Here is a 27,130-nt window from a genome sequence, read left to right on the forward strand (position 1 = left end):
TACTTCCTAGCTTTCTTATCTTGGAGCAGAATGAATAGGATCCACATAGCGGTTACGGCCTTAAGGAAAAGAGTTTGTTTTTGTGAAACCTTGTGTTATTCCCATTAACCGGTCTTCCTCCAACGATCCGTGATTCCACCACTTTGGCACTGGGTCATTGAATTAAAGTTCTGAGACAGCGAGAAAAGGGGAGATGGCGGGGGAAGGTCAGGGGGCAGGTGTCCCCTGAGGTAGTCCCTCGAGGCTGGCTGGTGTGGCCAGTGTGTTCTGGAAGAGGAGATAGAAAATGCGGCTTCTGGCCCGACCTCTACCACCGCTGAGCTGTGTGACTTCAGGCTAGTCACTCAGCCTCTCTGAGGCACGTTTTCCTCATCTCTACATTATGGGGGAGGTGACCGAGCTGTCACCAGCCATGTCTAACGAACACCCCGTGTTCTCACTGTTTGGATTTGTTGCTACATTATGGGGGAGGTGACCGAGCTGTCACCAGCCATGTCTAACGAACACCCCGTGTTCTCACTGTTTGGATTTGTTGCTTCTCGGGTGGTCTCCTCTTTGAAGACTTTGACTTTCCCGCCAAGTTAGGGAACGGCTGAGGTGCTTAAGAATGAAATAAATACATTCAGTGACCTAAGATAATAATGAAGAAAATGAAATGATTGAAATCGACTTTTCAATGTGAAGTTAAACCCAGAGGTTGTTTTGGAAGCAGAGCCACTCGTAGAGTGTCTTTGGGGAAAGCACGTAAGCGGTTACAGTCGATTTAAATAAGTGCTCTGGTTGCCGTGGGAACCCTGGTTCCTGGTTCTGCAGGTGTTTGGGTGTCCATGGCGGGGCCGTAGAGCCAGGTCAGCTGGGTGTTCAGGGATGCCTTCGCTGAGGCCCAGGCCATCTTGCATCCAGCCAAGAACACGCTGTTTTAATTCTTTGCTCTTGGAAAAACCCCTCTTCCTTGTGCTGGGAACATTAAGATGTTATTCATGTTTACTGAGTGTGAATAATGAGGCAGGTACTGTGTATGACAGTTACCCAGTGTTTTACATACTTTTTTTTAAAACCGAAAACTGACAGACTGCCAGTGTTCAGATTACTTCCAGACTGTCACCCAAATGTTCTGATTTATGGTTGGTTACATGACTGTTTCACTACTCAGAATTAACTGCTTCTCTGCTTGATGAGGCACTTTTCTGGACTTAAAAATAACAATGACCCACTTGATAAAACGACATGAGCGTGGCTTTGCCTGACAAACGATTTTCCTGCGAGGATTAAGAGAGGAACAGAGTAGTTTTCAGTATGACAGCAGTTCCCACTGGAGAAAAAAGAATGAAATGATGAAAACGAAGCTCACCAATAAGTTTTCTTCTTTCCTTCCTGTTTTAAAGTGGTGATGGGTGCTGAAAAAAAGTAGGGAGGTTTCAAACGAACCGAATTCCTGGTTTGAAAATGCTGTGGAAGCAAACTTTTCTGGGTGTGTCAGGACCCAGCTGCTGCTCCTTTTTTTTTTTTTTCCACCTAAAAAAATATTAGAAGATTAAGGAATACGCCTAAAACTCATTCTTTGCAGCATCAGCCTTTCAGGACAGTGTATTTTGCTGAGCATTTGGTTCAAAGGAATTTGAGACAGGTAGTTTAGATGAGGTCTTCTCAAGCTGATCTTCTGACGAAAGGGAATTTGCCGTGAGACTTCTCGGCTTTTCCCGTCGTTCTCCCATCTTTCTCCACATTTGTGATGGTTAGGGTCACTCGAATGTGTGGGCTTTACTAGATTATCTTTTCTGAGATTTGCTCATGGTCCGTTACGAGGTACTAGAGATTTCCCTCTTGCTGAAAGCTGCTTCCCTGCATGTGTCCAGCCCGGATGCTGTTAAAGGATCGTGAGAGAAGTACCTAGATTTTTTTTTTTTTTTTTTTTTTCTAAACCCCCATGGTGGTGAAAATGCCACTTGTGTTCTGCTAACTGAAGCTTTTCCGTGTATCTTGAAAGCGGAGCCCAAAAGCTGTGGTGGTGATTGCAACAGAGCTCAGGGCGGGGACGAGTTTCACAATCCAGCCCTTCACTAGAGATCTTTTCACCAATAAAGTGATTCTCTGGCTCTCGTTGGTTTCAACCCCAAGAGCTCTCACATGCTGGGGGGATGACGGCCTTGCGCAGGGAGGCATCGCGAGCCTTTCTGGATATTTTGAACATTACGGAATCTCTAGGCCGGCCGTGGCCCTGAGGGTGCTCAGGCCTGGTTTATACATCGGGTGGCCCACCTTGGAGATGCCCCAGCTGCTGTCTGCTGGGGCAGCAGCTTTCCAGGACCACAGTGCAGCGTCAGGGCCCTGGCTCCGTCATGATAAACGATGTGCCTGTTCTCATCCCAACACGTTGCATCATCTTCTGGCCACTCTCAAGGTATTTGGGAGCCCTTCTGTTGCATCACTGCAGAAAACAACTAGCAAGATGTAACCCAGACTCCCTGCTCGCTGACGGTGCAGGAGGGAGGGAAGGCAGAAATACCATTCATGGCTTGTTTCCTGAACCAATTTGCATGGCGCCCTCTAAGCCCTCCTTAGCAGAATCGACAGTGGGAAATAACCACCCTGGTGAGGAGCCACTCTTTGTCATATGTCTAAAATATTCATCTACGTCTTTGACGTTTTGTGTTATTTTACACAAAATGGCAATTTGAAGGTGGCTATAAAAAGGAAAATTCTGTTTTATTTTCCTTAATCACTGGTCCATACCTTCAAAAGTACAAAAATAAATATTAGGCCTGAGTTCCCAGTAGATAAAACAATTGGTTGTGTGTCTGAACAGTAACCTGATACATTAAAAAAAAAAAAAAAAAAACAACAAAACTTTAGTTAAATCCTCATTTTGAAACTCTGAAAAAGACTTAATGCTGGTTTGGGTTTTCTCTTCACTGAGATATATAATCAGATAGTCAAGACTATCTAGCACTTTGCTTTTGCAATTCTGATGAGATTTTTTTCTTTTTAAATTTATTTTATTTTTGGCTGCGTTGGCTCTTCGTTGCTGTGCACACAGGCTTTTCTCTGGTTGCAGCGAGCGGGGCCTACTCTTCGTTGCGCTGTGCAGGCTTCACACTGCAGTGGCTTCTCTTGTTGGGAGCACAAGCTCTAGGCACGCGGGCTTCAGTAGTTGTGGCACATGGGCTCAGTTGTGTGGCTCGCGGGCTCAGTAGCTGTGGCACATGGGCTTACTTGCTCCGCAGCGTGTGGGATCTTCCCTGACCAGGGCTCGAACCTGTGTCTCCTGCATTGGCAGGTGGATTCGTAACCACTGTGCCACCAGCGAAGTCCCTGATGAGATTTTAAAGTACCTGAATGCATAAAAAAAATATATAAGGTGTATGTTATATATAAAATACATGTTTATATATAAAATACGTATATTATATACAAAATGTACATATATATATAAAACAGCTTTATGGAGGTATAATTTACATGAACTGTACATATTTAAAGTTGTATAATTTAACATGTGTCTGTACCTGTGAAACCAACATCACACCAGGATATGGAGCATCTCCGTCACCCCCAAGAATGTCCTCACACCCCTTTGTAATCCTTTCCTCCAGCTGCCCACACACATTCCCTCCTCAGGTAACTGATGATCTGTTTTCCATCACCGCAGGTGAGTTTGCATTTTCTAGAGATTTACGTCGAGTCATACAGTCTGGTGTCACGTTAGGTTTTTTCATTAAGCATGGTTATGTTAAGGTACATCCATGTTGTGCTATGGAACGATAGCTGATTACTTATTATTGCTCAGAAGGATTCCTTTGTATGTGTCCACCACCATTTGTATGCAGTTGTTTTATAGCTGAGGACTCCTGGTGAAATACAGTGTGGAAACTCATTTATACTGATAGTAAGGTTACTGCTCTGATTTTTCTGAAGACCCATTGAGATGGTAAATACATAACAGTTGTAGAACGCTGGATAAAACATAATGGAGTAAGAAAAACACATTGCACATTTTCGCCCCGGGAAATGTTGGATTGAGGCTGCGTAATTAGCATACACCATTTCGAATTGGCACAAAGCTCGGTAGGGTTAAAGTAGGCTTATTATTTGAAGAGTCTTTGTTCCTTGGTTTCATTAAACAAATATTTTTGGGCACGGCCTCTGTCTGGCCCAGGACTAGGCCCCATGGGGACACAGCAAGGAACCCGACCTCTCTCTTGCCCTCCAGAAGTTCATGTCCAGTAGGTGAAATGAGACAGAAACAGAAATAATTACAAAGTAAAAGGTAGGCAAGAGAATTGCAACGAGAGAAGCACAAACAGCTGAGGATGTTCAGAGGTGGAGGAAACTATTTCCAGCCAGGAGGAATCTGAGAACTTGTTTGTAGGTGGTGACATCCTAGCAGGGCTTTGAAGGCAGGTTCCAGTTGAAAATATATGCATATGGGAGAGGATACCAGCAGAGGCCAAGAGAGGATGTTAGCCAGGGCCTGGAGGAGGGGGTGAAGGGAGGAGTAAGTCTTGGTGTCCGCAGGGCTGGTCCCTCTGAGGGCTGTGCAGGGGCCTCTGTCCCCGGCCTCTCCCCGTGGCTTGTAGATGGTCACCGTCTCCCTGTATGTCTCTGTCCACATTCCCCTTATTTATGAGGGCTAGGGCCCACCCAGATGCTCTCATGGTAACTTGCTTACCCCTCTAAGACCCTACCTCCAAATAAGGCCACATTCCCAGGTACTGGGATTCGGACTCCAACATTCTGGGGGCGACAGAGAATTCAAGCCATAACCCAGGGTTGGGAGTTCGGGCTTTATCGTTTAGGCGAAGGGGAGTCATGGAAGGTTTTAGACCAGGGACGCCAGCAGAGCTTCCGAGTGTTAATCTGGCAATTTGAGAGGGGAGAGGATGGGTGGGTCTGGGGGACGGCAGGAGGGGCCCTGTCGGGAGCCTGGCCGGGGTCCCCGGTGGGCGGTGCTGAGGCAGATGTAGCGGAAGAAGTGGGTCTGCCCGTGGAGGGATGAGCGGTGACCGAGTTGGAACGGCCAGGTGACCACTTCGCTGTGCTTCACGTGCAGTGGCACTGCTGAGATTTAGGGTCTCTGAGCATCTGTGAGTCCGTTGTCAACAGTGTGGGTAAAAAGGGCCATACCTCGTGAAAGAAGGTGAACTCGTTCATGGACTGTTGTTTGGAGGTTATGGCAGTATTGCCTTTATCCACAGGACGATCAGGACCTCATTATTCACCACCTTTGTTGATCAGGAATCAACTCTAATCCTGCATGTGGGCAATTGGGTCTATTCTTATAGAAGCAGCCCATAGTTTTATTGCAAATTTTTGCCTTATGGTAAAAATAATTGTATATGTCCTGTCTGATGTAACTGGTCTTTGGCTGAGTTGGCACTAGAACAGCGACTGTTATGGATAATAGGAGTATATGGGCTCCAGCTAAGTATGGTTCTTCCATAGTAGATACTGGTGGCCCAAGGAAAGCCGTAGTGTGGTCCTGGTGGGCACCCAAAGGTTGTTTACTGAATGAATGGATGAAAGAGAAAGCATGTGGATTTTTTTTATTAAGACTATATTTTTTTGGAGTAGTTTAAGGTTTACAGCAAACCAAGGGGAAGGTAAGAGATTTCTCATAAACCCCTGTCCCCACACATGCACAGCTTCCCACACTATCGACATCCCCACCAGTGCAGTGCATTCCTTACAGTTGATGAACCTACACTGACACATCATCACCCAGAGCCCATAGTTTGCATTAGCGTTCATTCTTGGGAGAGAAAGGTTTTAGCTTGTTTTTCCTCCCGTTGTTAAGACTTATATGTGCTGAGTTTGGTTTTCAGGTTTCAGGCCCGGAGACCATAAGTTTGAACAACTGTCCGTGGCTGTGTGTTTTGTTTTGTTTTGTTTTTTGTGGTACGCGGGCCTCTCACTGTTGTGGCCTCTCCCGTTGCGGAGCACAGGCTCCGGACGCACAGGCTCAGCGGCCATGGCTCACAGGCCCAGCCGCTCTGTGGCATGTGGGATCTTCCCGGACCGGGGCACGAACCCATGTCCCCTGCATTGGCAGGTGGACTCTCAACCACTGCGCCACCAGGGAAGCCCCGTAGCTGTTTTTAAAATGGAAATTGCGACATATGTATAGTCTTTGAAATGATTGTTCATGACAAATGAAAATACAGTGGCTTGCAGCTAAAATGAGGATTTGTGATATGATAGACTCCAGTTAAATCAAGCAAAGTAATGATGTACATTGTCGTTTAGATTCCTGAACTGGTCATCTCATTGTGACCTTGGAAAGCTTTTTTACCAAGGTGTAAGCGTACATTGACTCTCTGGGTGAAGTATGATACAGCTTTGATTTTGGGAGGGTTCATGTTACACAGCTCTAAGAAATGGCTTGGTATAATTGGGAGGATACAGTGACCAAAGATACAAGTGCATTTTGAAAAACAGAACTACCATACGACCCAGCAATCCCACTACTGGGCGTATACCCTGAGAAAGCCATAATTCAAAAAGAGTCATGTACCACAGTGTTCGTTGCAGCTCTATTTACAACAGCCAGGACATGGAAGCAACCTAAGTGTCCATAGACAGCTGAATGGATAAAGAAGATGTGGCACATATATACAATGGAATATTACTCAGCCATGAAAAGAAACGAAATTGAGTTATTTATAGTGAGGTAGATGGACCTAGAGTCTGTCATACAGAGTGAAGTAAGTCAGAAAGCGTAAAACAGATACCGCATGCTAACACATATATATGGAATCTAAAAAAAAAAACATGGTTCTGAAGAACCTAGGGGCAGGACAGGAATAAAGATGCAGACGTAGAGAATGGACTTGAGGACATGGGGAGGGGGAAGGGTAAGCTGGGATGAAGTGAGAGAGTGGCATGGACATACATACACTACCAAACGTAAAATAGATAGTGGGAAGCAGTCGCATAGCACAGGGAGATCAGCTCAGTGCTTTGTGACCACCTAGAGGGGTGGGATAGGGAGGGTGGGAGGGAGACACAAGAGGGAGGAGATATGGGGATATATGTATATCTATAGCTGATTCACTTTGCTATACAGCAGAAACTAACACACCATTGTAAAGCAATTATACTCCACTAAAGATGTTTAAAAAAAAAAGTGCATTTTGAGAAAGTTAAATATTGAAAATGTAGGGAATTATTTTAAAGATTATTTTTGAGACTTCTTTGAAAATACCATGTTTGCTTGTATATTTTATTTGCAAAGACTCATTGAAGTAAATTGTAGTGAAGATTTTGGGTAATGGGACAGCTTAGGCCCCAGCTTATGAGGAGGATGAGAGCTACTATGCAAACCACAGATCTTAGTGGTTTTATTTAAATAAACAAAACAAGATAATGCAATCTATGTAATTTTTCTTAAAAAAAATGATTTTAGGGCTTCCCTCGTGGCTCAGTGGTTGAGGGTCCGCCTGCCGATGCAGAGGACACGGGTTCGTGTCCCGGTCCGGGAAGATCCCACATGCCGCAGAGCGGCTGGGCCCGCGAGCCATGGCCACTGAGCCTGCGCGTCCGGAGCCTGTGCTCCGCAACGGGAGAGGCCACAACAGTGAGAGGCCCGCATACCGCAAAAAAAAAAAAAAAAAAAAAAAAGATTTTAAGGAGATTGAAAGCAAGCCACTTCTCCTCTTCACCTCCAAGTCTGTATATTTGTCTCACTCCCCCTCAATTTACAAGAACTGTGATGCCTGGAAGCTTCCCTCTAGGTTGGAACATTTCCCACACTCTATTGTCCTGCAGTCCCTGAGTACCTGGGTTCCGGGGGGTTTTCTCGGAACCACGTGGGTCTGGCCGAGGTATGGAACACCACACCCTCAGGTTCTTAAGAAAAATCCAGTTCCACAAGCCGGTATGAGCACGAGGGCTCAGTGAATGCTGTAGCAACACAAATGGCTTAACGGACATGGCAGGTGTTACCAACCTTAAAAATCCGTTGGCCACCCCAAGTCTCCTTGGAGAAAAGTTCCTCCTCGCTTCTTTCTCCTCCACAGCCTCCATCACCCCTTTCTATTTAAAAGCAAAGAAGCAAAATGCTTCTTTTTATCTTGCCCCTCCCCCTCTCCTTGTCTACACCTTCAGGCCTGGAGGTGGGCTGGGTTGTGGTAGCATCTTCCAAAGAAAAACCATGCTCCCTCTAAGCAGAGGGCAGGCAAATGTAAATGTCTCTGCTTTGTTAAGTGTGGATTTAAAAGACATAAAGTAATACGGGGTTCGCCTGGACAATGTGAGAAATGTGAAACTAGGATATAACAGTTTGGTCCTTTTTTCCCCCAGTGTGATATAAATTAGAAAAGAAATATAAGTGTTCCTGTGTTTTCAATTCCCAGATTTCTTTTTTTTTTTTAATGAGAATGAATTGGCCCAAAGGAAGATCCCACAGAGAAACTCCTACTGTCTTAGGATTTTCTAAGCTTCTAAGTGACTGCCACCAAGTTCCAGGTGAGGCCTGTTTAAGAGCTTGCCACCATCCGTGGTCACCATCCAAAGGTCCAAAATTGATTACAGATGGGGTATCATAGCCAGTTCCCTTTCTGTTTGGAAAAGCAGTACAGTCATCCCTTGGGCTCCGTAGGGGATTGGTTCCAGGACCTCCCACGGATACCAAAATCCACAGATGCTCAAGTCCCTTATATAAAATGGCATAATATTTGCATATAACTTATGCACATCCTCCTGTATACTTTAAATCACCTCTGGATAACTTACAATACCCAGTACAATGTGAATGCTATATAAATACATGGTGGCTGGGTGCGTGACAAATTCCTTTTGCTTTTTGGAACTTTCCAGTTTTTTTTTTTTTTTTTTTTTTTTGCGTGAATATTTTCGGTCTGCTGTGGGTTGAAGCTGCAGATGCGGAACCGCCGATCCAGAGGGTTGCTTGTACTGAGAATGCCGGGTGGGCAGCTGCAAGCTGAAGGGTGGCTGGCAGATATGGAAGTTGAGAGAGAAGAGAAAGCACAGAGTGACGGGCGCCTGAGGGGGGAGGGATGTTGCAAACCGAGGCAGGGGACACACAGGAAAAGGGCTTTCGAAATTATTGTGAGTTCTGTAGGAGAATCTGAGGAAATCATTTTTCCTCTTAAAGAGGAAATGATCAAAAGAGTTACTCAGTGGCTCGGAGAAGAAACATTTGGATTCCCGAACCACAGAAAGTCACCCTTGGGGTGAGCATCACGCCAAAGGCTGAGGCCGCAGCTGTTTTCCGGGCCACACCGTGGGAACATGGGGAATGAGCGCATCCGGGCGCGATTGGGGCGCAGGGTGCTCTGTGATCCTGACTCCGGGGATGAGGAGATGGGATGTGAGTTCGAGAAATGGAATCCTGTACAATGGAGTTGGGGAAAGCAGCCTGCAGCGGCGATGGCCCTTCCCCAAAAGAACTGTTAGGGGAACGTGGGCCTTCGTTAGTGTTGGATTATTCTGCCGCCAGAAAGCCGGGGTGGTGCTCGGGCCCTGGAGGGCTCCGCGCTCACTCGCCTTTCCCCCACTGCAGACTTGAGCTCTGTCATGTATTTCCCCAAGTGAGGAAGTTAAAACTAAGAATGCGGACTCCATGGCACACACGCGTAAACTGTATTTCATGCTGATGGGCGCGCCCCGCGCTTGGAGATGATGTCATTTTTAGCAGTGCAAGTTTGCTCCGAAGGAAGGTAGAGGCCGCTCTTATGGTAAATCTGAAAATGACACTTCACTGTCTGTTGCAGCCGAGTTGGGACAGCCTCTCAGTTGAGCCGCTGGGCTTTCCTTCAATCACCTTTCTTTCAGGACTGTAGAATTTTTTCTGTCTTCAGGGTTAAGGAGGGTGATCCGTCGTGGGGAAAACTTATTCTACTCATTATGCTGTATTATCAGAGAAAATGGCTGAGAAGTAAAGAGGATTTTAGGGTTTGGAATCTAACTTGCCACTCTAAGTACGGAAGGAAGTTAATTCAAGAAGAAATGGAAAAAGAAACAGCTTACAATTGTGGTTTCTCCAGCAAGAATCTCCTTTGTACTGGGAAACAGACAATCTGCTATACATATACTTTCATTTTGAGCACATTGCCTTGGTCTAGGGTCTGTGATTTAAGAAATGTACAAAGCAGGGACTTCCCTGGTGGTCCAGTGATTAAGAATCCACTGCATTGGCAGGCATGGGTTCGATCCCTGGTCCAGGAAGATCCCACATGCCGCGGGGCAATTAAGCCCATGCTCCACAACTACTGAGCCCGTGCTCTACAGCCCGCAAGCCACAACTACTGAGCCTGTGTGCCACAACTGTTGAGCCCACGTGCTGCAACTACTGAAGCCCGCACACCTAGAGCCTGTGCTCCACAAGGAAGAGCAGCCCCCACTCACCGCAACTAGAGAAAGCCCGCACGCAGCAACGAAGACCCAGCACAGCCAAAAGAAAAAAATGAAGAAGAAATGTACAAAGCTGTATTGTAATCTGATTTTAATTAGGGTGCAATATGACTTCGAGATTCATTAGATACATTTTGTATTTCAGAAATATATTTGCCCAAGCCTTCTGACTTTTAAAACTTAAATGGTTTGTCCTAAGGAGTCAGGCAAAATATTGAGCATTTCTTTCCTTCCACATTATTAATTTCTCCAGGCAGGGATCTAATTAGAAATGTGCAGTGTAGCAGAAAGAGATAAGATGAGAACTGTGATTTGTGTGTGTGATGTGCTTTAACCTGGAAGAAGGCTGTCTGGTTTCTTCACTCTCTCGTGGGGGGAGGCTTTTTCAGAACGTGGACAGTTAGCCTTGGGGACCAGGGTCACCTCCTCAGATTGTCTTGCACATGGTTTCAATTGGCCAGTTTCTTTTTTACAGGTTTACTTATTTATTTTTGGCTGCGTTGGGGCTTCGTTGCTGCACGCGGGCTTTCTGTAGTTGCAGTGAGCAGGGGCCACTCTTTGTTGCAGTGTGCGGGCTTCTCATTGCAGTGGCTTCTCTTGTTGTGGAGCACAGGCTCTAGGCGCACGGGCTTCAGTAGTTGCAGTGCGCGGGCTCAGTAGTTGTGGCACGCAGGCTCAGTCGTTGTGTCGCATGGGCTCAGTAGTTGTGGCTCGCAGGCTCTAGAGCACAGGCTCAGTAGTTGTGGCTCATGGGCTTAGTTGCTCCGTGGTACACGTGATCTTCCCGGACCAGGACTTGAACCTGTGTTCCCTGCATTGGCAGGTGGATTCTTAACCACTGCGCCACCAGGGAAGCCCCTCAAATGGCCAATTTTTTGATCGTCAGTAGACACAGTGGATTCAGATGGAAGTGTCTCTTCTGCTAGTGCAGAACCACTTTTCCTTCATGTAGTTCTGAAATCCCTTCTGTTTCAAACTCTATAGCCACTGCTGTATTTACTTTTGGCAAAGTGTTACTTTAATAAAAAGTTCACTTACTTATTCCTTGATTGGTAGAATGATAACAAAAGAGAAAGCAAATCCGTTTGTCACAAGCGGTTCCTAGAAAAATCAGTCCACTCTCTTAGCAATTTCTAAATTAGAACACTGAGACCAAACTTTGTAAAAGTGAATTTCTGTGTAAAAAAGGAAATTTGTTAAAATAAATTTATTCATTTATTTGGCTGTGTTGGGTCTTCGTTGCTGCACGCAGGCTTTCTCTAGTTGTTGCGAGCGGGGGCTACTCTTCATTGTGGTGCGCGGGCTACTCATTGCAGTGGCTTCTCTTGTTGTGGAGCATGGGCACTAGGCACGCGGGCTTCAGTAGTTGTGGCACGTGGGCTCAGTAGTTGTGGCTCACGGGCCTAGCTGCTCCGCGGCATGTGGGATCTTCCTGGACCAGGGCTCAAACCCGTGTCCCCTGCATTGGCAGGCGGATTCTTAAGCACTGAGCCACCAGGGAAGTCCCCTTAAAAAGGAAATCTTGATACATGCTATAATATGGATGAGCCTGAGATGAAGGGGATCAGGACAGACCACCTCAAAACATGCCACTTTTCCATATTGATTATTTTGAGCTGAAGGCCATTGAGAAACCTCAGAGACAAGACCTTTCTGCCCTTTCCATTTATTCCCAAAAGCAGGGTGTGAGTTTCCTACCTCTCCTATACCGGGATGAGGGGAGTGACCCTAATCGCCAGAGACAGAGAGCCAGCACAGAGAGGAGTCTGTGTAAACAAACCTTACTAAAATAGCCGTTATCACCCATCAGTGTCCTACCCACATTCCCACAACTTATTGCCCCTAGAAGCCCAAACTCCCTTTCCTTTGTCTGATTCCTTCTCCACATTTTATCATCCTTTGTTAAAATGGTACATAAGCCTCTGAGTCTAACTGCTACTTTGAGTTTGCACTTCTTTCCTGAAGCCCCCACGCACATAAAAATATTCATATCAATAACATTTGTATGTCTTTTTCTCCTGTTAATCTGTCTTTTGTCGGTTTAATTCACAGACTCCAGGAACAAATCTAAGAGGGTACAGGCAAAGTCTTTTCCTCGCCTACAAGGACATTATGCTAAGTGACACAAGCCAGTCACAAAAGGACAAATACTGTATGATTCTACCTATATGAGGTCCCTAGAGTAGTCAGATTCCTAGAGACAGGAAGTAGAATGCTGGTTCCCAGGGGTTGGGGTGGGGAATGGGGAGTTAGTGTTTAATATGGGTGCGGAGTTTCAGTTTGGGGTGATGAAAAAGTTCTGGAGATGGGTGGTGGTGATGTTTGCACGACACTGTGAATGTACTTAGTGCTACTGAACTGTGCTGTTAAAAATGGTTAAGATGGCACATTTTATGTAATGTGTATTTACATACTTACATTACTGTACCACAGTTTTTAAAAAATGGAATTGCTGTGGCTGGAGTGAACCGCCCTATGGAAAACCTGGAGCAGTAGCTGAATGCCAGACACCCAGGTCTGCCCTGGGTGCACATTCGGAAACTCTGGGAGATGATTTCTCACCTTTTCGTGTGGATTTTCCTTGTCCCTGGGGAGGTGGTTATTTCCCCAGGCCTGGGGTGCTCCCTACCAGGGAGGGGAAGCGCCTCTTTTCCATCCTCTGTCCCATTCTGATTGATACTGGGTGGAGCTACACACACACACACGGAATGAAGCAACAAGAGTTGACTCCAGGTTTTGGGGGGCAAGCCAGTGACTGGAAGAGGGAGAGGAGTTTACTATAAAGTCCATTCTTGGGAGAAATCCCAGTCAAATGAGTGCCCCCAGGGTCCTCTGGGTTTTCAGTTTGTGCAGAGTGTTAAAATAAAATACAGGTAAACACTAAATGCAGGGAAAACATCCTTACTCTGTGGAACCACTGTCTAGATGGTCCTGTGCCAGTGATGTGTGGTTATCTCAGAGCAATGTTCTACTTGCAGTGCTGGGGAGATGGGAGGAGGAATCAGATGAACAGGTAGACGTGAGCCCGTCGCTGTTCCCTTGACGACCTTGCGACGCTCTCGCCCAGTCCTGTCCGACAGAACTTTCTGTGATGTTGGAGATATTCACTTTGTTTATTTAATACCATAGTCACTGTGGCTGTAAAGCTCATGAAATGTGGATAGTGTGACTGAGGAAGTAGATGTTCAGTTTTATTTAATTTTAATCAGTTTACATTTAAACACCCGCCCCCCCCCGGTTAATGGCTGTCTTGGAAAGCCCAGCGCTGGCTCACCTTCTGGTGTTTGATTCTTGTCCTGTTCACATGACTGTGGATCCTGGAGCTCGACTGGGTTCTGGGAGGACTGAACCTCCTGGGTTCAGCTGGGTTAGACCTGAGGGTCGCTCTGGGGTTGTTATTATGGACACTGGACTTCCCCAAACCTTGTCAAAAGTAGGCCTAGTGTCATTAATTAATTGTTTGATCAATGAATTACTGATTAACGATTAATACTCATTTATTAAGCACAATAGGACAGACACTGTGTTGAAAAGTGGGGGTCTTGTAGAGAACAGAGCCAACAGGCGTTCTTGCCCTCAAGGGCCCTGCGGTTGGCGGGGAGGATGAACTCTGGATGAGCAAATACAAGCGTGAATGGAAGCAGGTGAGGCGAGGTCTCACCTCCCACCGGTGGGAAGGAGTCTTGGTGGGGGTGTCGTCAAATGGATGCACACTTTGTCCCCTTCTGTTTTAACAGGGACACTTCGTCATGTGGTCCCTGAGCTCTGATTCAACTCTTGCAGTCCTTTTCTTCCAACTTCCTTCTCATTAGCATCTCCTGGGCCCATCTGGTGCCTTGACATCGTGACTGAACTTGTAAAAATGGTGACCCCTTGTCTCACCCCCCAAAAGGGCTTGAGAGGAGAGGGGAGGGGAGAGTTGGGGAGAGTGGACAGGGCTGTGGGGCAGCTCACTGCCCACCTCCAGGGGTGCCTGAGGCAGCTGATCGGGGCTCCCCCTGGAAGGGATGCTGTTACAGACCTGACCTGAGGCTGGGATGGGGACCAAGGCTGTAGCCCAGTCAGCCCCTGGGCTCCAGCCCCGCCAGGCAGTGACTCTGTCCCTTTGGCTGCGGGCCCTTCCTTGGCCGCCCCCAGCTGGGTGCAGTTTGCTGATTTAGTAAATGTCCACAGAGCATCTTCCAAACACCCACTTCCCAGGGGCCCTGGGGTGACGCTTGGGCTGCTGCCTGGTTGTTGGGCCCCTGGGTGCCTGGGTCTGGGGCGCTTCTCAACTCTGGCTGCGCTTGGCGATTACGTGGGGAGTTTTTGAAAGGTACAGACACCTGGGTCCCCCCACCTCAGACCAATGAAATTAGAATTTTGAGGGTAAAGGCCTGGGCATTTTTTTTTTAAGGCCCCCTGGCCAGGATACTGTCCCGCGGATCCAGGGCATGGGGGCAGGTCTGGGAGTCCTGCCTGGTGCTCCCCCATCCTCTGGGGGGCCCCTTGGCTGCCCCAGTGGAAGCAGCAGCCCGGTTTCTGCCAGGATATCCCAGTAGGGCTGTGGGGCTGGACAGACCCACCTCCCCCCATCACGCCCCCCTGAAATGAGTCCTGGGGACCTGCCGGTGCCTCAGGGATCGTGTTCTCGGGCACAGAGATGTGGCCGTGAGTTCAGGTGGCCCCCAGTGGCTTCCAGCTGTCACTGCTTTCACACGCGGGGCTGGAAACTTGGTTGGAGATGCAGTCAACCTGAAGTCCACTGAAACCGGAAACCTAGAGCAATAGGGGTGGGGGGTGGGGATGGGGGTGGGGCGGAGAGGAAGGAGGGTGCTCCAGGGAGCTTTCCTAAGTTATGCGCTAGCTCCGAAATCATCACTGCCTTCAGCGAAAAGAATGAAGTGTGTTGGAAAAGCAAGAACTTCCTTGCTCTCGGCTGGGCGGTGAGGGGCTAAGTCCCCCGGGTGGGGTGGGGGGGTCGTCCCTCGGCATCGAAGCTGCGGGGTTTGGGCCCCTCGGCCCGGCTCAGCCACGGCCAGAAGGGTTTAATGAGGACCGTCATCTCCCGGCACACGGAGAAAACCCCAGAGCAGACACATTTTCACATTTAATCCTAAATGCTCAGAGGAACCAAGTTTTTCTGAGATTACATGTTTTTCCAGCATTATGCTGTTGCTTGAGCCTGCAAAACAATGACGTGGACTTTTTCTTTCTTTTCCTGTAGTTTCTGGGACCACACAGAGGATGCTTTTGGTAGGTGGGGTGCTAGGGGGCTGAGGGCTAGTGTGTTCCTGGACCGAATTAAGTGCTCAGGCTGCCTTCTTACCCAGCTTGTGGGCCCTTTTGGAACACGTCTGGGTGGGCGCGGTTGCTTCAAATTGAAGGCAGTTGCCAGTGAGATTGGCCGCTTCTGTGCGCTGGGAGGGCCCTGCGGGGTCCAGGCAAGCCCACGGCTTCAAAGCCCGGTCCTGGCCCTTCCTGACCATTGGAACCGGGAGAAGTCACTTAACCTCTACGAGCCTCTGTTTTCTCGTTTGTGAAAAAGGAATGATGTATGTAGTGGGGCCTTGATGGGGGACGTGGCGGGAATGAGAGGATGAAGAACCGGGAAGGCAGGTCTTGCGCCTGCTTTGCCCCTGACCCCTTGAGCAGCCCTTCGTTTCTGTTTTACTTATTGGGCTTTCTCGTCAGTTTTCCTTAAAAAGCCTCCCACCCAGGCGTCTCAAAATCCTCACACTCAGGCTGCACAGCAGACCATTAAATCAGAGCCTCTGAGGGTGGGACCCAGGCACGGGTAGTGTTTCACAGGTCCCTGGTAATTCTAACACACGGCCAAGGTTGAGAACAACCACTGCCCTACAAGACCAGGTGAGATGGGTCAGTGAAGTGTTGGGACACTCCCGCTGGGGCAGTGCTGTCGGCAGGCCCTCCTGGAATTCCGAAGCGTCGCCTTGCCTGTCCTGGCATGTGAGGTGGTTCCTGGCATGCAAGGTTTGGGGTGTCATGGTTTGGACCCTCAGGGAGGATGCCAGAAGTCCATTACATTTAGCCATTTGTAATTTTCTCAGGAATGTAGCTTTGAACTCTACCTGCCACAAGGCCGGGGACTGATGGAGTCACTAGGCTGGCACCAGGCCCCCGGATGCCCCCCCGAGCAGCACACAGCAACCCTGAGGACGTGATGCGAAGCCCATTTCTTTCTGGGAATCGGTCCCAAAAGGGGGCTAGCTGCTCGTGCTGGGGTGTTGGAAATGAAGAGGAAGTGACGAGGTTCAAGAGAGCTGTCGTTCCCAGTCAGAAAGAGAAGCCGGGGTGACCCAGGAGCCGGCTTGCCTCTGTGCTGTGAGCAGGGAGGGCCGCTGGGGGGTGAGCTCCTGGTTGGTCCCTCTGAGCGCTGTCTGTTCTGGGCTGAGGTCCAGCCCTGGGTCTAAAGGACTTTCCAGCTTGTTGCCAGGGTCTCTATGTGATGTACAAGTGCACCGTAAACGGGATTTTTGAATGGTTCCAATTCTGCTTCCTTATTTCTGTCATTAGCCGTGTGGACCGGGGCATCTTTTTAAAAAGATCTGAACACAAATAGCGTGAGATACGTCTCCAGGGGCTCGCTGCTCCCTTTGTTGGTGTTGGGAGAGAGGGTGCCGAGATGAATACACAGGGGGCCATGGGGGGCGAGGGCACCCGGGGTGTTTCTCTAAAACACAAACCAAATGGCCCTGACTTACCTTGGAAAAACCTCCACAAAGCAGCGAATTGTATAAGTTTGTCGGCGAAAAAAAAGCCCAGTTTGTGAACGATGTCCACATCCAATGAGATTCACGAGCCAAGTTGTTCTGAGTTGTCTGTTTCTCCAGCCTTTAGTGGGAGGGGACCTGGGGGCAGGTGGATGCAGGAGCTGGAGGAAGGAGGGGGGCAGGGCTGGACTAGAGGAGACCAGTGTTCCCCGCTGGGTCAGCCTGGAGAGAGCAGTGACCTGGAGCGTCTTCATTCGGGCTCAGCCAGGGGGGCCGGGGGTGTTTGCAACAGCAGCCAGTAAAGAGAGATGCCACCTTTTTTCTTCGGCAGTTATCGTGTGAATGTCAGACCCAGATACGTCACCAGGTACAAGACGGTGACACAGTTGGAATGGAGGTGCTGCCCTGGCTTCCGGGGAGGAGACTGCCAAGAAGGTCCCAGAGACCCCATAAAGACTCCGCGCCCCACACCCGCTCGGCCGAGAAACAGCGTGAAGAAAGCCACAGGTAACTTCTGACTTGTGCTCTGCTTTGCAGGCCGCCACTGCTCCTTCAAACTACAGGATTTATGAGTTACAGTGTGGAGATTTCCAGGTTCTTCCCAAAACACACATATATGCCTGCAGTAGACACATGGCACACAAATTTATTTGCAGAAGCAGTAGCGATCGGAAGACAGACTTTTAAAAAGTAAATTGCGGGCTTCCCTGGTGGCGCAGTGGTTGAGAGTCCGCCTGCCGATGTAGGGGAAACAGGTTCGTGCCCCGGTCCGGGAAGATCCCACATGCCGCGGAGCGGCTGGGCCCGTGAGCCATGGCTGCTGAGCCTGCGCGTCCGGAGCCTGTGCTCTGCAATGGGAAAGGCCACAACAGTGAGAGGCCCGCATACTGCAAAAAAAAAAAAAAGTAAATTGCTTTGTTAGGGCCAACTGGCTGTGAAAGCCAAGGCCTTAGAGTGGGAGATGCTGCTGGTCTCAGCCTTGTGTGGCCTGAGGCACAGACAGAAGAAAGTCAAATGTAACGAGGTGATGATGCTTGGGTTGTTTTTACTTTACTTTTCATGTACAAGCTCCCATAAACCTGAATTTGAAGAAACTAAAATTGTTTCTTTTTCAAAAAGAAAAAAAGGTAAATAGAATAATTCTTATTCTGTTTGGGGTGAGATATTTGCAAAGCTAAGCCCCAAGTTAGAAGTGTCCAATGAGGCTGTTCTTAAATTTGCTTTTGATTTTTTTTTTAAGTGAAGTAGCACAAACTCAATGAATAGCTTAGAAAGCAATGATAATTTTCACCTTGGCTTTTAAGTGTAACATTAAGAAACTGACTTTTATGGATAAAAATATTTTGACATTTTATTCTACATCACTTTATCTTTTCTTCTTTTTTAAAGTTCAGTGAGAAAAACCTAGATTTTCTTATGAGTTAAATGTTTAAGTCATCTTTACATGATTATATTTTCCCATGAGGTGTTTTCAGTTTGTTTTGGTTTTTTTTTTTTGTCTGCATTGGGTCTTCGTTGCTGTGCGTGGGCTTTCTCTAGTTGTGGCGAGCAGGGGCTACTCTTCGTCACGGGGCGCGGGCTTCTCACTGTGGTGGCTTCTCTTGTTGCGGAGCATGGGCTGTATGCGCATGGGCTTCAGTAGTTGCGGCCTGCAGGCTCAGTAGTTGTGGCTCACGGGCTCTAGAGTGCAGGCTCAGTAGCTGTGGTGCACGGGCTTAGTTGCTCCGCGGCATGTGGGATCTTCCCGGACCAGGGCTTGAGCCTGTGTCCCCAGCATTGGCAGGTGGATTCTTGACCACTGTGCCACCAGGGAAGTCCTGTGTTTTCGGTTTTGAAACTAGTGGTGTTTCCCAATATTGTCCATAAAACAGACTTTAAAATAATTTTTATGGGCTTCCCTGGTGGCGCAGTGGTTGAGAATCTGCCTGCCGATGCAGGGGACACGGGTTCGTGCCCCGGTCCGGGAAGATCCCACGTGCCGCGGAGCAGCTGGGCCCGTGAGCCATGGCCGCTGAGCCTGCGCATCCGGAGCCTGTGCTCCGCAACGGGAGAGGCCACGGCAGTGAGAGGCCCGCGTACCGCAAAAAAAAAAAAAAATAATAATAATAATAATTTTTATTATAAAAGTAATGCATATCTATTACAGAATGTTTATAGGAAAAATATTTAAGTACCCATAATCTCACCACCAAATGACAACTACTGTTAACGTTTTACTATAGAACACGATTCTCTTTTCCACTTCTGCGCATACATTTTGTTAAAGAAAAATTCATTCATTGATCCCACAACTATTTATTCTATATCTGCAGGCTCTATACTAGGTTCTTAGGAAAAGAGAAAATCAAGGCAGACACAGTCCCTGACCTCATGAAAGGCAGACACTAGACAAGTAGTGAGGGGGCGTGTTGGATCATAGTGGACAGTTTATTTCTGTTTTGTTTAGTTTTACTTTTTATTTTATAAAAGTTTAAACATACATGTAGTTTAATGAGTTCAGTAGCTTTATAAGGACTATTAGGAAAAGCACTTTCTCTCCCACTTTCCCTTCTCAGGGGTAATTACTTTAAACTCTTTAAAAATTAAAAAAAATTGAAGTATAGACTTACAATACTATATTAATTACAGGTGTACAACGTAGTGATTCAGTACTTTTATAGATTATGCTTCATTTAAAGTTATTGCAAAATAATGGCTATATTTCCCTGTGTTGTCCTTGTTTCTTATTTATTTTTTACATAGTTTGTACCTCTTAATCCTCTACCTCTGTCTTGCCCCTCCCCCCTTCCTCCTCCCCACTGGTAACTACCAGTTTGTTCTCTGTATCTGTGAGTTTGTTTCTGTTTTGTTATATACATCTATTTGTTTTATTTTTTAGATTCCACATATAAATGATAACACAGAGTATTTGTCTTTCTCTGTCTGACTTTTATTTCTCTAAGCATAAAGCCCTTCAGATCCACCCATATTGTTGCAAATGGCATTGTTTCATTCTTTTTTATGGCTGAGCAATATCCCGTTGTGTATCTATACCACATCTTCTTTATCCACTCATCTATCGATGGACACTTAGGTTGCTTAAAAATATGTAATGCTTCACAAATTTACCTGTCATCCTTGTGCAGGGACCATGCTAATCTTCTTTGTATTGTTCCAATTTTAGTAAATGTGCTGCTGAAGTGAGCACTACTTTAAACTCTTTAGATGGTCTTTTGGAATTTACCTCCACACCCCCTGACTTCTCATTATGGAAGGTGAGGATTTAAGTCCCTTTCATCTAACATGGGGCTCCTATACTGCCATCCTTTCCATTCAGTTATACTGTGTTTTTATCTGTTCAGTATTTATTGGTTACATTGTAGTAGTTATATAATGTTTACAGCGGAGCTCTGTAGTGTACTATGAATATGCTGCCTTTCCTACACTGTTTTTGGATTTCTCTAGAGTTAATAAGTATGTTTTCCTTTGCTTGGTTTTCTATATTTTTATCCCTATTTCAACCCAGACTCTCCGCTGGTTATCTACATGTTCCCTCGTTATGTTCAGACACATCGGTTTCATCTCCTTGAAGAAATCTCTCCTAGAGCCTTCTCACCTGCCCCACCTGGACTGGTCATCTGCTTGTCCTTGTTCACAGCTGCCACCCTGTGACCTTAACTGACTTCTCTCCCATCCATTCCCTGCTTCCTGTACCCCCTGCTTGCTTTTTCTCAGTTTATTCCCTTGTTTTGGTAGAGCACATCTTCTAGTAGTTTCATGAGAGGATTGCATGGGAGGTAAACTTTTGATATTCTGAAAATATTTTTACTCCAGCTTCAGAATTCTAGGTTGGAAATAATTTTCCTTTAGAATTTTGAAAGCATCACTCAATTTTCTTCTGGTTTCCAAAAAGTAACGCTCCTACACTGTTGGTGGGAATGTAAATTGGTGCGGCCACTATGGAGAACAATATGGAGGTTCCTTAAAAAACTAAAAATAGAGCTACCATATGATCCAGCGATCACACTTTTGGGCACATATCCAGATAAAACTATAATTTGAAAAGATACATGCACCCCAATGTGCATTGCAGCACTATTTACAATAGCCAGGATGTGGAAGCAACCTAAGTGTCCATTGACAGGTGAATAGATAAAGAAGATGTGGTGTGTATATATACAATGGAATATTACTCAGCCATAAAAAGAATGAAATAATGCCATTTGCAGCAACATGGATAGATCTATGGATTATCATACTAAATGAAGTAAGTCAGAGACAAATATCATATGATACCACTTATATGTGGAATCTAAAAAAATGATACAAATGAACTTATTTGAATAACAGAAAGAGACTCACAGACATAGAAAACAAACTTACGGTTACCAAAGAGGAAAACTGCGGGGGAGGGATAAATTGGGAACTTGGGATTAATACATACACACTACTATATATAAAATAGATAAACAACAAGGACCTACTGTATAGCACATGGAACTATACTCAATATTTTATAATAACCTATGTGGGAAAAGAACCTGAAAAAGAATATATATATATATATATATATCTGAATCACTTTGCTGTACACCTGAAACTAACACGACATTGTAAATCAACTGTACTTCAATTAAATTCTTTTTTTCTTCTAGTTTCCAATGCACTGTGAAAATGTCCAAAACCATTCTGATTCCCAATTTTTTATATGTGACTTGGTTGGGGTTTGTTTTGCTTGTTTTGTTTTTTGCCATTTTAGTGAGATTTCAGAAGAGAATGAAAGGAAGTGCCTATCCTCAATCCACTATCATTATAACGAACATACTGTTTTTGGAACTTATTTTTTAACTTCCTGAAAAAACATCCATGTCATTAAATACGCTACAATATCATCTCATGGCTTCATGGAGTGTGATTGTTTGGACATAATCCTGTACCGTTGGTCACTTAGACTGTTTGCAATTTTTCATTATTATAGATAGTATTTGAATAAGTATTTTTTCCTGTTAAATTTTTGGATTCATCCTTCTTATTTACTAGAAGAAATTTCTAGAAGTGTAATTGCAGAGTCAAAAGGATTCTGAGTATTTTGATACACTTGCCAAATTATCCTTCCAAAAAGTGGTAACAATTCTTATAGTCACCAGCAGTGTATGAAAAAAACCCCTGCTTACATCCTGATCCTACCCCGCTTCTCCGGCCCTTAGAAAAAAATTTCCTTTGCTCAGAACAGCATTTCGTTTGCACGTGATTCAATAAATTTTATTTCTGGTGTCCTGAGATAGAATACATTTTTCAGTATGGAAAACAAGGTGTTCTTTCTAGTTTTCTCCTTGGGAATTTAGACATCTGAATTTCAGTCTTGGTTTTAACACTATGTTGATTTTAATGAATAATAACTGTTGATATGATCATCTGCAAAAGTTTAGAGGAGGAAAAAACAATGAGCATTAAGCTCAAATATCGACAACATTCTAAATTTACTTCCAGTGTTTGTCAGTTTACATTAATACATTTTATTTCATTGTAATCTATGTCGTGTGTGACTTTTTCCACTTTACACGATAGGTCTCAGTATCATCTGTAGGCTTGTCGATGGTATTCTAGTATTCCTTGTATTCTGTGTTCAAGGGCGTGGTTTGCTGCTTATTCTCCTAGTGCCTCAGATTTAAAAAAAATAAATTTATTTATTTATTTTTGGCTGCGTTGGGTCTTCGTGGCTGCATGCGGGCTTTCTCTAGTTGTGGTGAGCGGGGGCTACTCTTTGTTGCGATGTGCGGGCTTCTCATTGCGGTGGCTTCTCTTGTTCCAGAGCATGGGCTCTAGGCACGTGCGCTTCAGTAGTTGTGGCACACGGGCTCAGCAGTTGTGGCTCGCAGGCTCTGGAGCACAGGCTCAGTAGTTGTGGTACACGGGCTTAGTTGCTCCGCGGCACGTGGGACCTTCCCGGACCAGGGCTCAATCCTGTGTTCCCTGCATTGGCAGGCAGATTCTTAACCACTGCACCACCAGGGAAGCCTAGTGCCTCAGATTCTGATAACCTGCTTTTTGTTTAATTTATCTCTCTCTCTGTACGTTAGTTTATTTTCATTTTATGACTCATCACAATTATTTTATAATAATTTTTTTCTTTTGGACTGTTTCCTTGCAGGGTACATTTCTTAAAGTAGGATTATCAAAAAATTGAATGTTTGGGGAATTCCCTGGCGGTCCAGTGGTTAGGACTCTGTGCTTCCACTGCACGGGGCACGGGTTGGATCCCTGGTCCCGGAACTAGGATCCAGCAAACGCGGGGCTTGGCCAAAAAAAAATTCAATGTTTGTATTCTTTGACTTAGTGACTCTCACTGCTTAGGGCCATGTAGCTCTGTTGTTGGGAGATGCCAGTAGACTCTGTTGCTTTATCTCTCGTTTGCTGTTAGTTTCCCCAGCTACATGACAGCGCCGAACAATGTCTATGAGAGTCTTTTAGCACAGGGATGCTATTAAAAGTAAGCAAACATTTAGGGGTTGCTTGGAGGATAACTTGTTGCTCGTGTGATATCATACCACCCAACTGCTAATGGGTGGATCTCAAGTGGGTTCTTGTGGTTTTACAGAATGCAGTCAACCACCGGGGTGTGGGTGCAGTTACTAACGTGGGAATGATGTGTGTTCATATGATAACGCAAATAAAGAATCTTCCCTCCAGGGTGAAAGAGGCCATTGAGTATCTATTATGTGCCATGTAAACATCCTCTTAACAACCCAAGAGGGACGATAGTACCTCTGCTTCATAGATGAGGGGATTATAGTTCACAGAAGTGAGTTAACCTGCTCGAGGGCAGACTGTAAACAGCAGAGCCAGAGTGCCCCTGGAGGTCTATTTTATTTAAAGCCCACAGTCTTTTCTACTCTAGCACAATAATTCCCTGCAGTGAGAAGGGAGCTGTAAGTGAATCCCATGAATACCCTGTTTATTGTCTTTGCAGAAACTGGGTAAAGGTAGAAAATGTTAAGTCATGTCCAACTCTTTCTTTGTAACAGACGATGAACCAAGCCGAGTCTCAGAGCCTGGGAAGACTTTGTCACCGACTCCTGCAGCAGAACTAAGTCGGACCGTAGATCCAAAACAGGGGCCCCTAGAACTTCAGGAAAAGAAAATCCAGGTGCTTGAGGAGAAGGTTCTCCGACTCACAAGGACGGTTCTTGATCTCCAGTCTTCCTTTGCTGGAGTGAATGAAAACCTCAGACACTCCGTTCAGGATGATGCCAGCAAAATGCTGGCATCGTGGCTCAGTAACCTGCACCCCCAGCCAGTGCCTGACGGTGCCGTTGGTGGAGAACCAGAAACGGTCCAGCTTCCTGGTGTCCTCGACAATAAGGAATCTGGCATGAAGGACATCAAGTCTGAATTGGCTGAAGTCAAGGATGCTCTGAAGACCAAGAGTAGCAAGCTGGAAGAGCTGGATGGGAAGGTGAAGGGCTATGAAGGGCAGCTCAGACAGCTCCAGGAGGCGGCCCAGGGCCCTACGGTCACCATGACGACCAATGAGCTCTACCAAGCGTATGTCGATAGTCAGATTGATGCCCTGAGAGAGGAGCTCATGGAGGGAATGGACAGGAAGCTGGCTGATCTGAAGAACTCGTGTGAGTATAAGCTCATTGGTCTCCAGCAGCACTGTGATGACTATGGGAGCAGCTACCTGGGAGTGATGGAGCTTATAGGAGAGAAGGAAACCAACCTGAGAAAAGAAATCAGTGACCTTCGAGCCCGGGTCCAAGACCCTCCAGCCAGGGCAAATTGCTGTGACGGTGCCAAGAATGGTGACTTTGGGCAACAGGTCAAGACGTTAGACCAGAAAATTGAAAGAGTTGCTGAAGCGACTAGAATGCTGAACGGACGACTAGACAATGAGTTTGACCACCTCGTAGTTCCAGAGCCAGATGTGGACTTCGATGCCAGATGGAACGAACTGGATGCAAGGATCAACGTGACAGAGAAGAACGCAGAGGAACACTGCTTTTACATTGAAGAAACCCTCCGGGGGACCATCAGTGGGGAGGTAGATGACTTGAAGCACCTTCTTGATCAGAAAATACAGTCTCTGGAGGAGCGGCTGGGGAGCGCTCTCCTGGCGATGGCCAACGGCTCGGAGGCAGAACTTGCTCCCCCAGCGTCAGCCCCGCCTGATGGGTCAGGGGCTGGGAACGAACAGGTCATGGTGGAGTTAAACCACCTGAAGGACAAAGTGCAAGTGGTGGAGGATATGTGCCTACAGAACTTCCAGGGAGAGCCTCGTGGGGGAGAAGATACTTTGCGAAATGGAGATGACCCTTCAGCAGGTGACAGTTTGAGCCTTTTGAAATCTCTAAATGACACAATGCGTAGGAAGTTTCAAGAAACCGAGCGTAGCATCCAGAGACTTCAACAGAATTTTAGTTTTCTTTATTCTCAACTAAACCACACAGAAGACCACGTGAGTCATCTTCATAATGAGCTGAGCAGTGGTAGAGAAGGTGAAAAGGCTGCAGGGCGTGGGTCTTCTAAGGGGGCTGAACCCCTCCCGTCTCCCCCGGCCGCCTCCGTGCATTGCTGCGACCAGCTGGAGGAGAGGTGGCAGCGGCTGCAGGGCCAGGTCCTCGCCGAGCTGGACGCTTGTAAGGAGAAGACACACGGGGTCCAGAGGGGGGTCTCCGTGGTGGAGGACAGGGTGTCTCGTATGGAGAAAACCTGCAGCAAACTGGACTCCATCTCAGGAAGTCTTCAGAAAATCAAGGAAGGGCTCAACAAGCATGTCAGCAGCCTCTGGAGTTGTGTCAGGCAGATGAACGGGACGCTCCGGGCACATTCCAGAGACATCTCTGGCCTGAAGAATTCAGTCCAGCAGTTCTATAGCCATGTTTTCCAGATTTCTACGGACTTGCAAGACCTGATCAGATTTCAACCATCGGCAAGTAAGTGGACCTTTAGAATTCCATTTCTTGTAATTGTTTGCGACACGTATTATGCTAGGTTTTGGATGGTTTGTGGAATTAACTACATCACTGCTAACCGAAGTGTGCTTCATAGATGGGGGCCAGTTTGTGAATCGTTGGGTGCTGGGTAAAATTAAGGCGAATACCAACAGTGAGAGAAAGTATTTAGAAACTTCTAACATAATTTGACATCACCGTAGCATTCAAGTACACGATCTGTGCATTTTGCAAATGATCAGCCGACAACAAATTGAAAATACAAAAGGAAAACTGGTCCTTCCCCGCAGGTAGGTGGTAGAAGGTTGATCTGTACTATCGTGTCTGTGAGCTTAGAGTCGGGGTCAGAGCTGTGGCATAACAGCTTGGGGCAGTGGATATGTTGTCTTGTTTTCTACTCAGGGAGTCTCCTGTGTGTGTCCATTCACCTCTGTGTGAGCATCCCTTTTGTTTGCTGGTGTCATTATCATCTCTGTCATTATCATGACAGAGCATCCGCTTTGAGCATCCTCTTGTTCCGTAAAATCTAGGGCCTACATGATGGCAGGTAGAATGCATTGTATTCCTTTCCAAAGACAGAGACAGGACCATGGACAAAAGCACTTTAGGGGCAGTAACTGTTTAAAGCCCCATAGTGTCCAGAACAAGGGCGCTCATAAATTGCGCTTAGGGCAACGCTGGCTGCACATGACACACTCGACAAACGTTTGTTGAATGAATGAATGAATTGAATGAATGAATGGTCCCTTAATAGTATTGAGTGATATATTCAAGTTAATTTCTGTTATTTGGGGGTTCAGCACATCATCCCTGAAGGACAGAGCATCCCTTGTACCTGGATTCAGTAGCCTCAGTACTGAGCCAGCCTTTTCTAATGCACGCGGGAGGGATGAGCGCTTTTTATGTGAATCAGCACTGGCCTAGTCCCCTCAGGGATGTGTTCCGAGGTCGCACAGCTGGGAAGTGGTGGAGGTGGGGTGAGGACCCCAGGCGCTGTCCTCCAGGCCTGCACACATCTCCCCTATGTCTCCCAGAGATGAACGCACACTTACTGGGCCCATGAGGACTTGGGGACGGCCAGCCATGTGCCCGAGAGGACCCCACTTCCTGACC

General features: G+C 46.6%; 1 protein-coding gene and 1 non-coding gene across 2 annotated transcripts in view; one reads left to right on the forward strand and one right to left on the reverse strand.

Annotated features, from left to right (window-relative positions):
* The window catches only part of EMILIN2 (elastin microfibril interfacer 2), a 50,972-nt gene that overhangs the window by 6,313 nt on the left and 17,529 nt on the right, over window positions 1-27,130 (forward strand). The window contains exons 3-4 of the mRNA XM_032602936.1: window positions 17,416-17,591; window positions 24,089-25,999. Of these exons, the coding sequence (XP_032458827.1) occupies window positions 17,416-17,591; window positions 24,089-25,999 (2,087 nt within the window). The remainder of the gene's footprint in view (window positions 1-17,415; window positions 17,592-24,088; window positions 26,000-27,130) is intronic.
* LOC116739374 lies at window positions 20,165-20,271 on the reverse strand. The gene has a single exon (XR_004345553.1). It is a non-coding gene; the product is annotated as a U6 spliceosomal RNA (small nuclear RNA).

Source organism: Phocoena sinus, chromosome 14 (assembly GCF_008692025.1).
Source record: "Phocoena sinus isolate mPhoSin1 chromosome 14, mPhoSin1.pri, whole genome shotgun sequence".
Taxonomy (NCBI): domain Eukaryota; kingdom Metazoa; phylum Chordata; class Mammalia; order Artiodactyla; family Phocoenidae; genus Phocoena; species Phocoena sinus.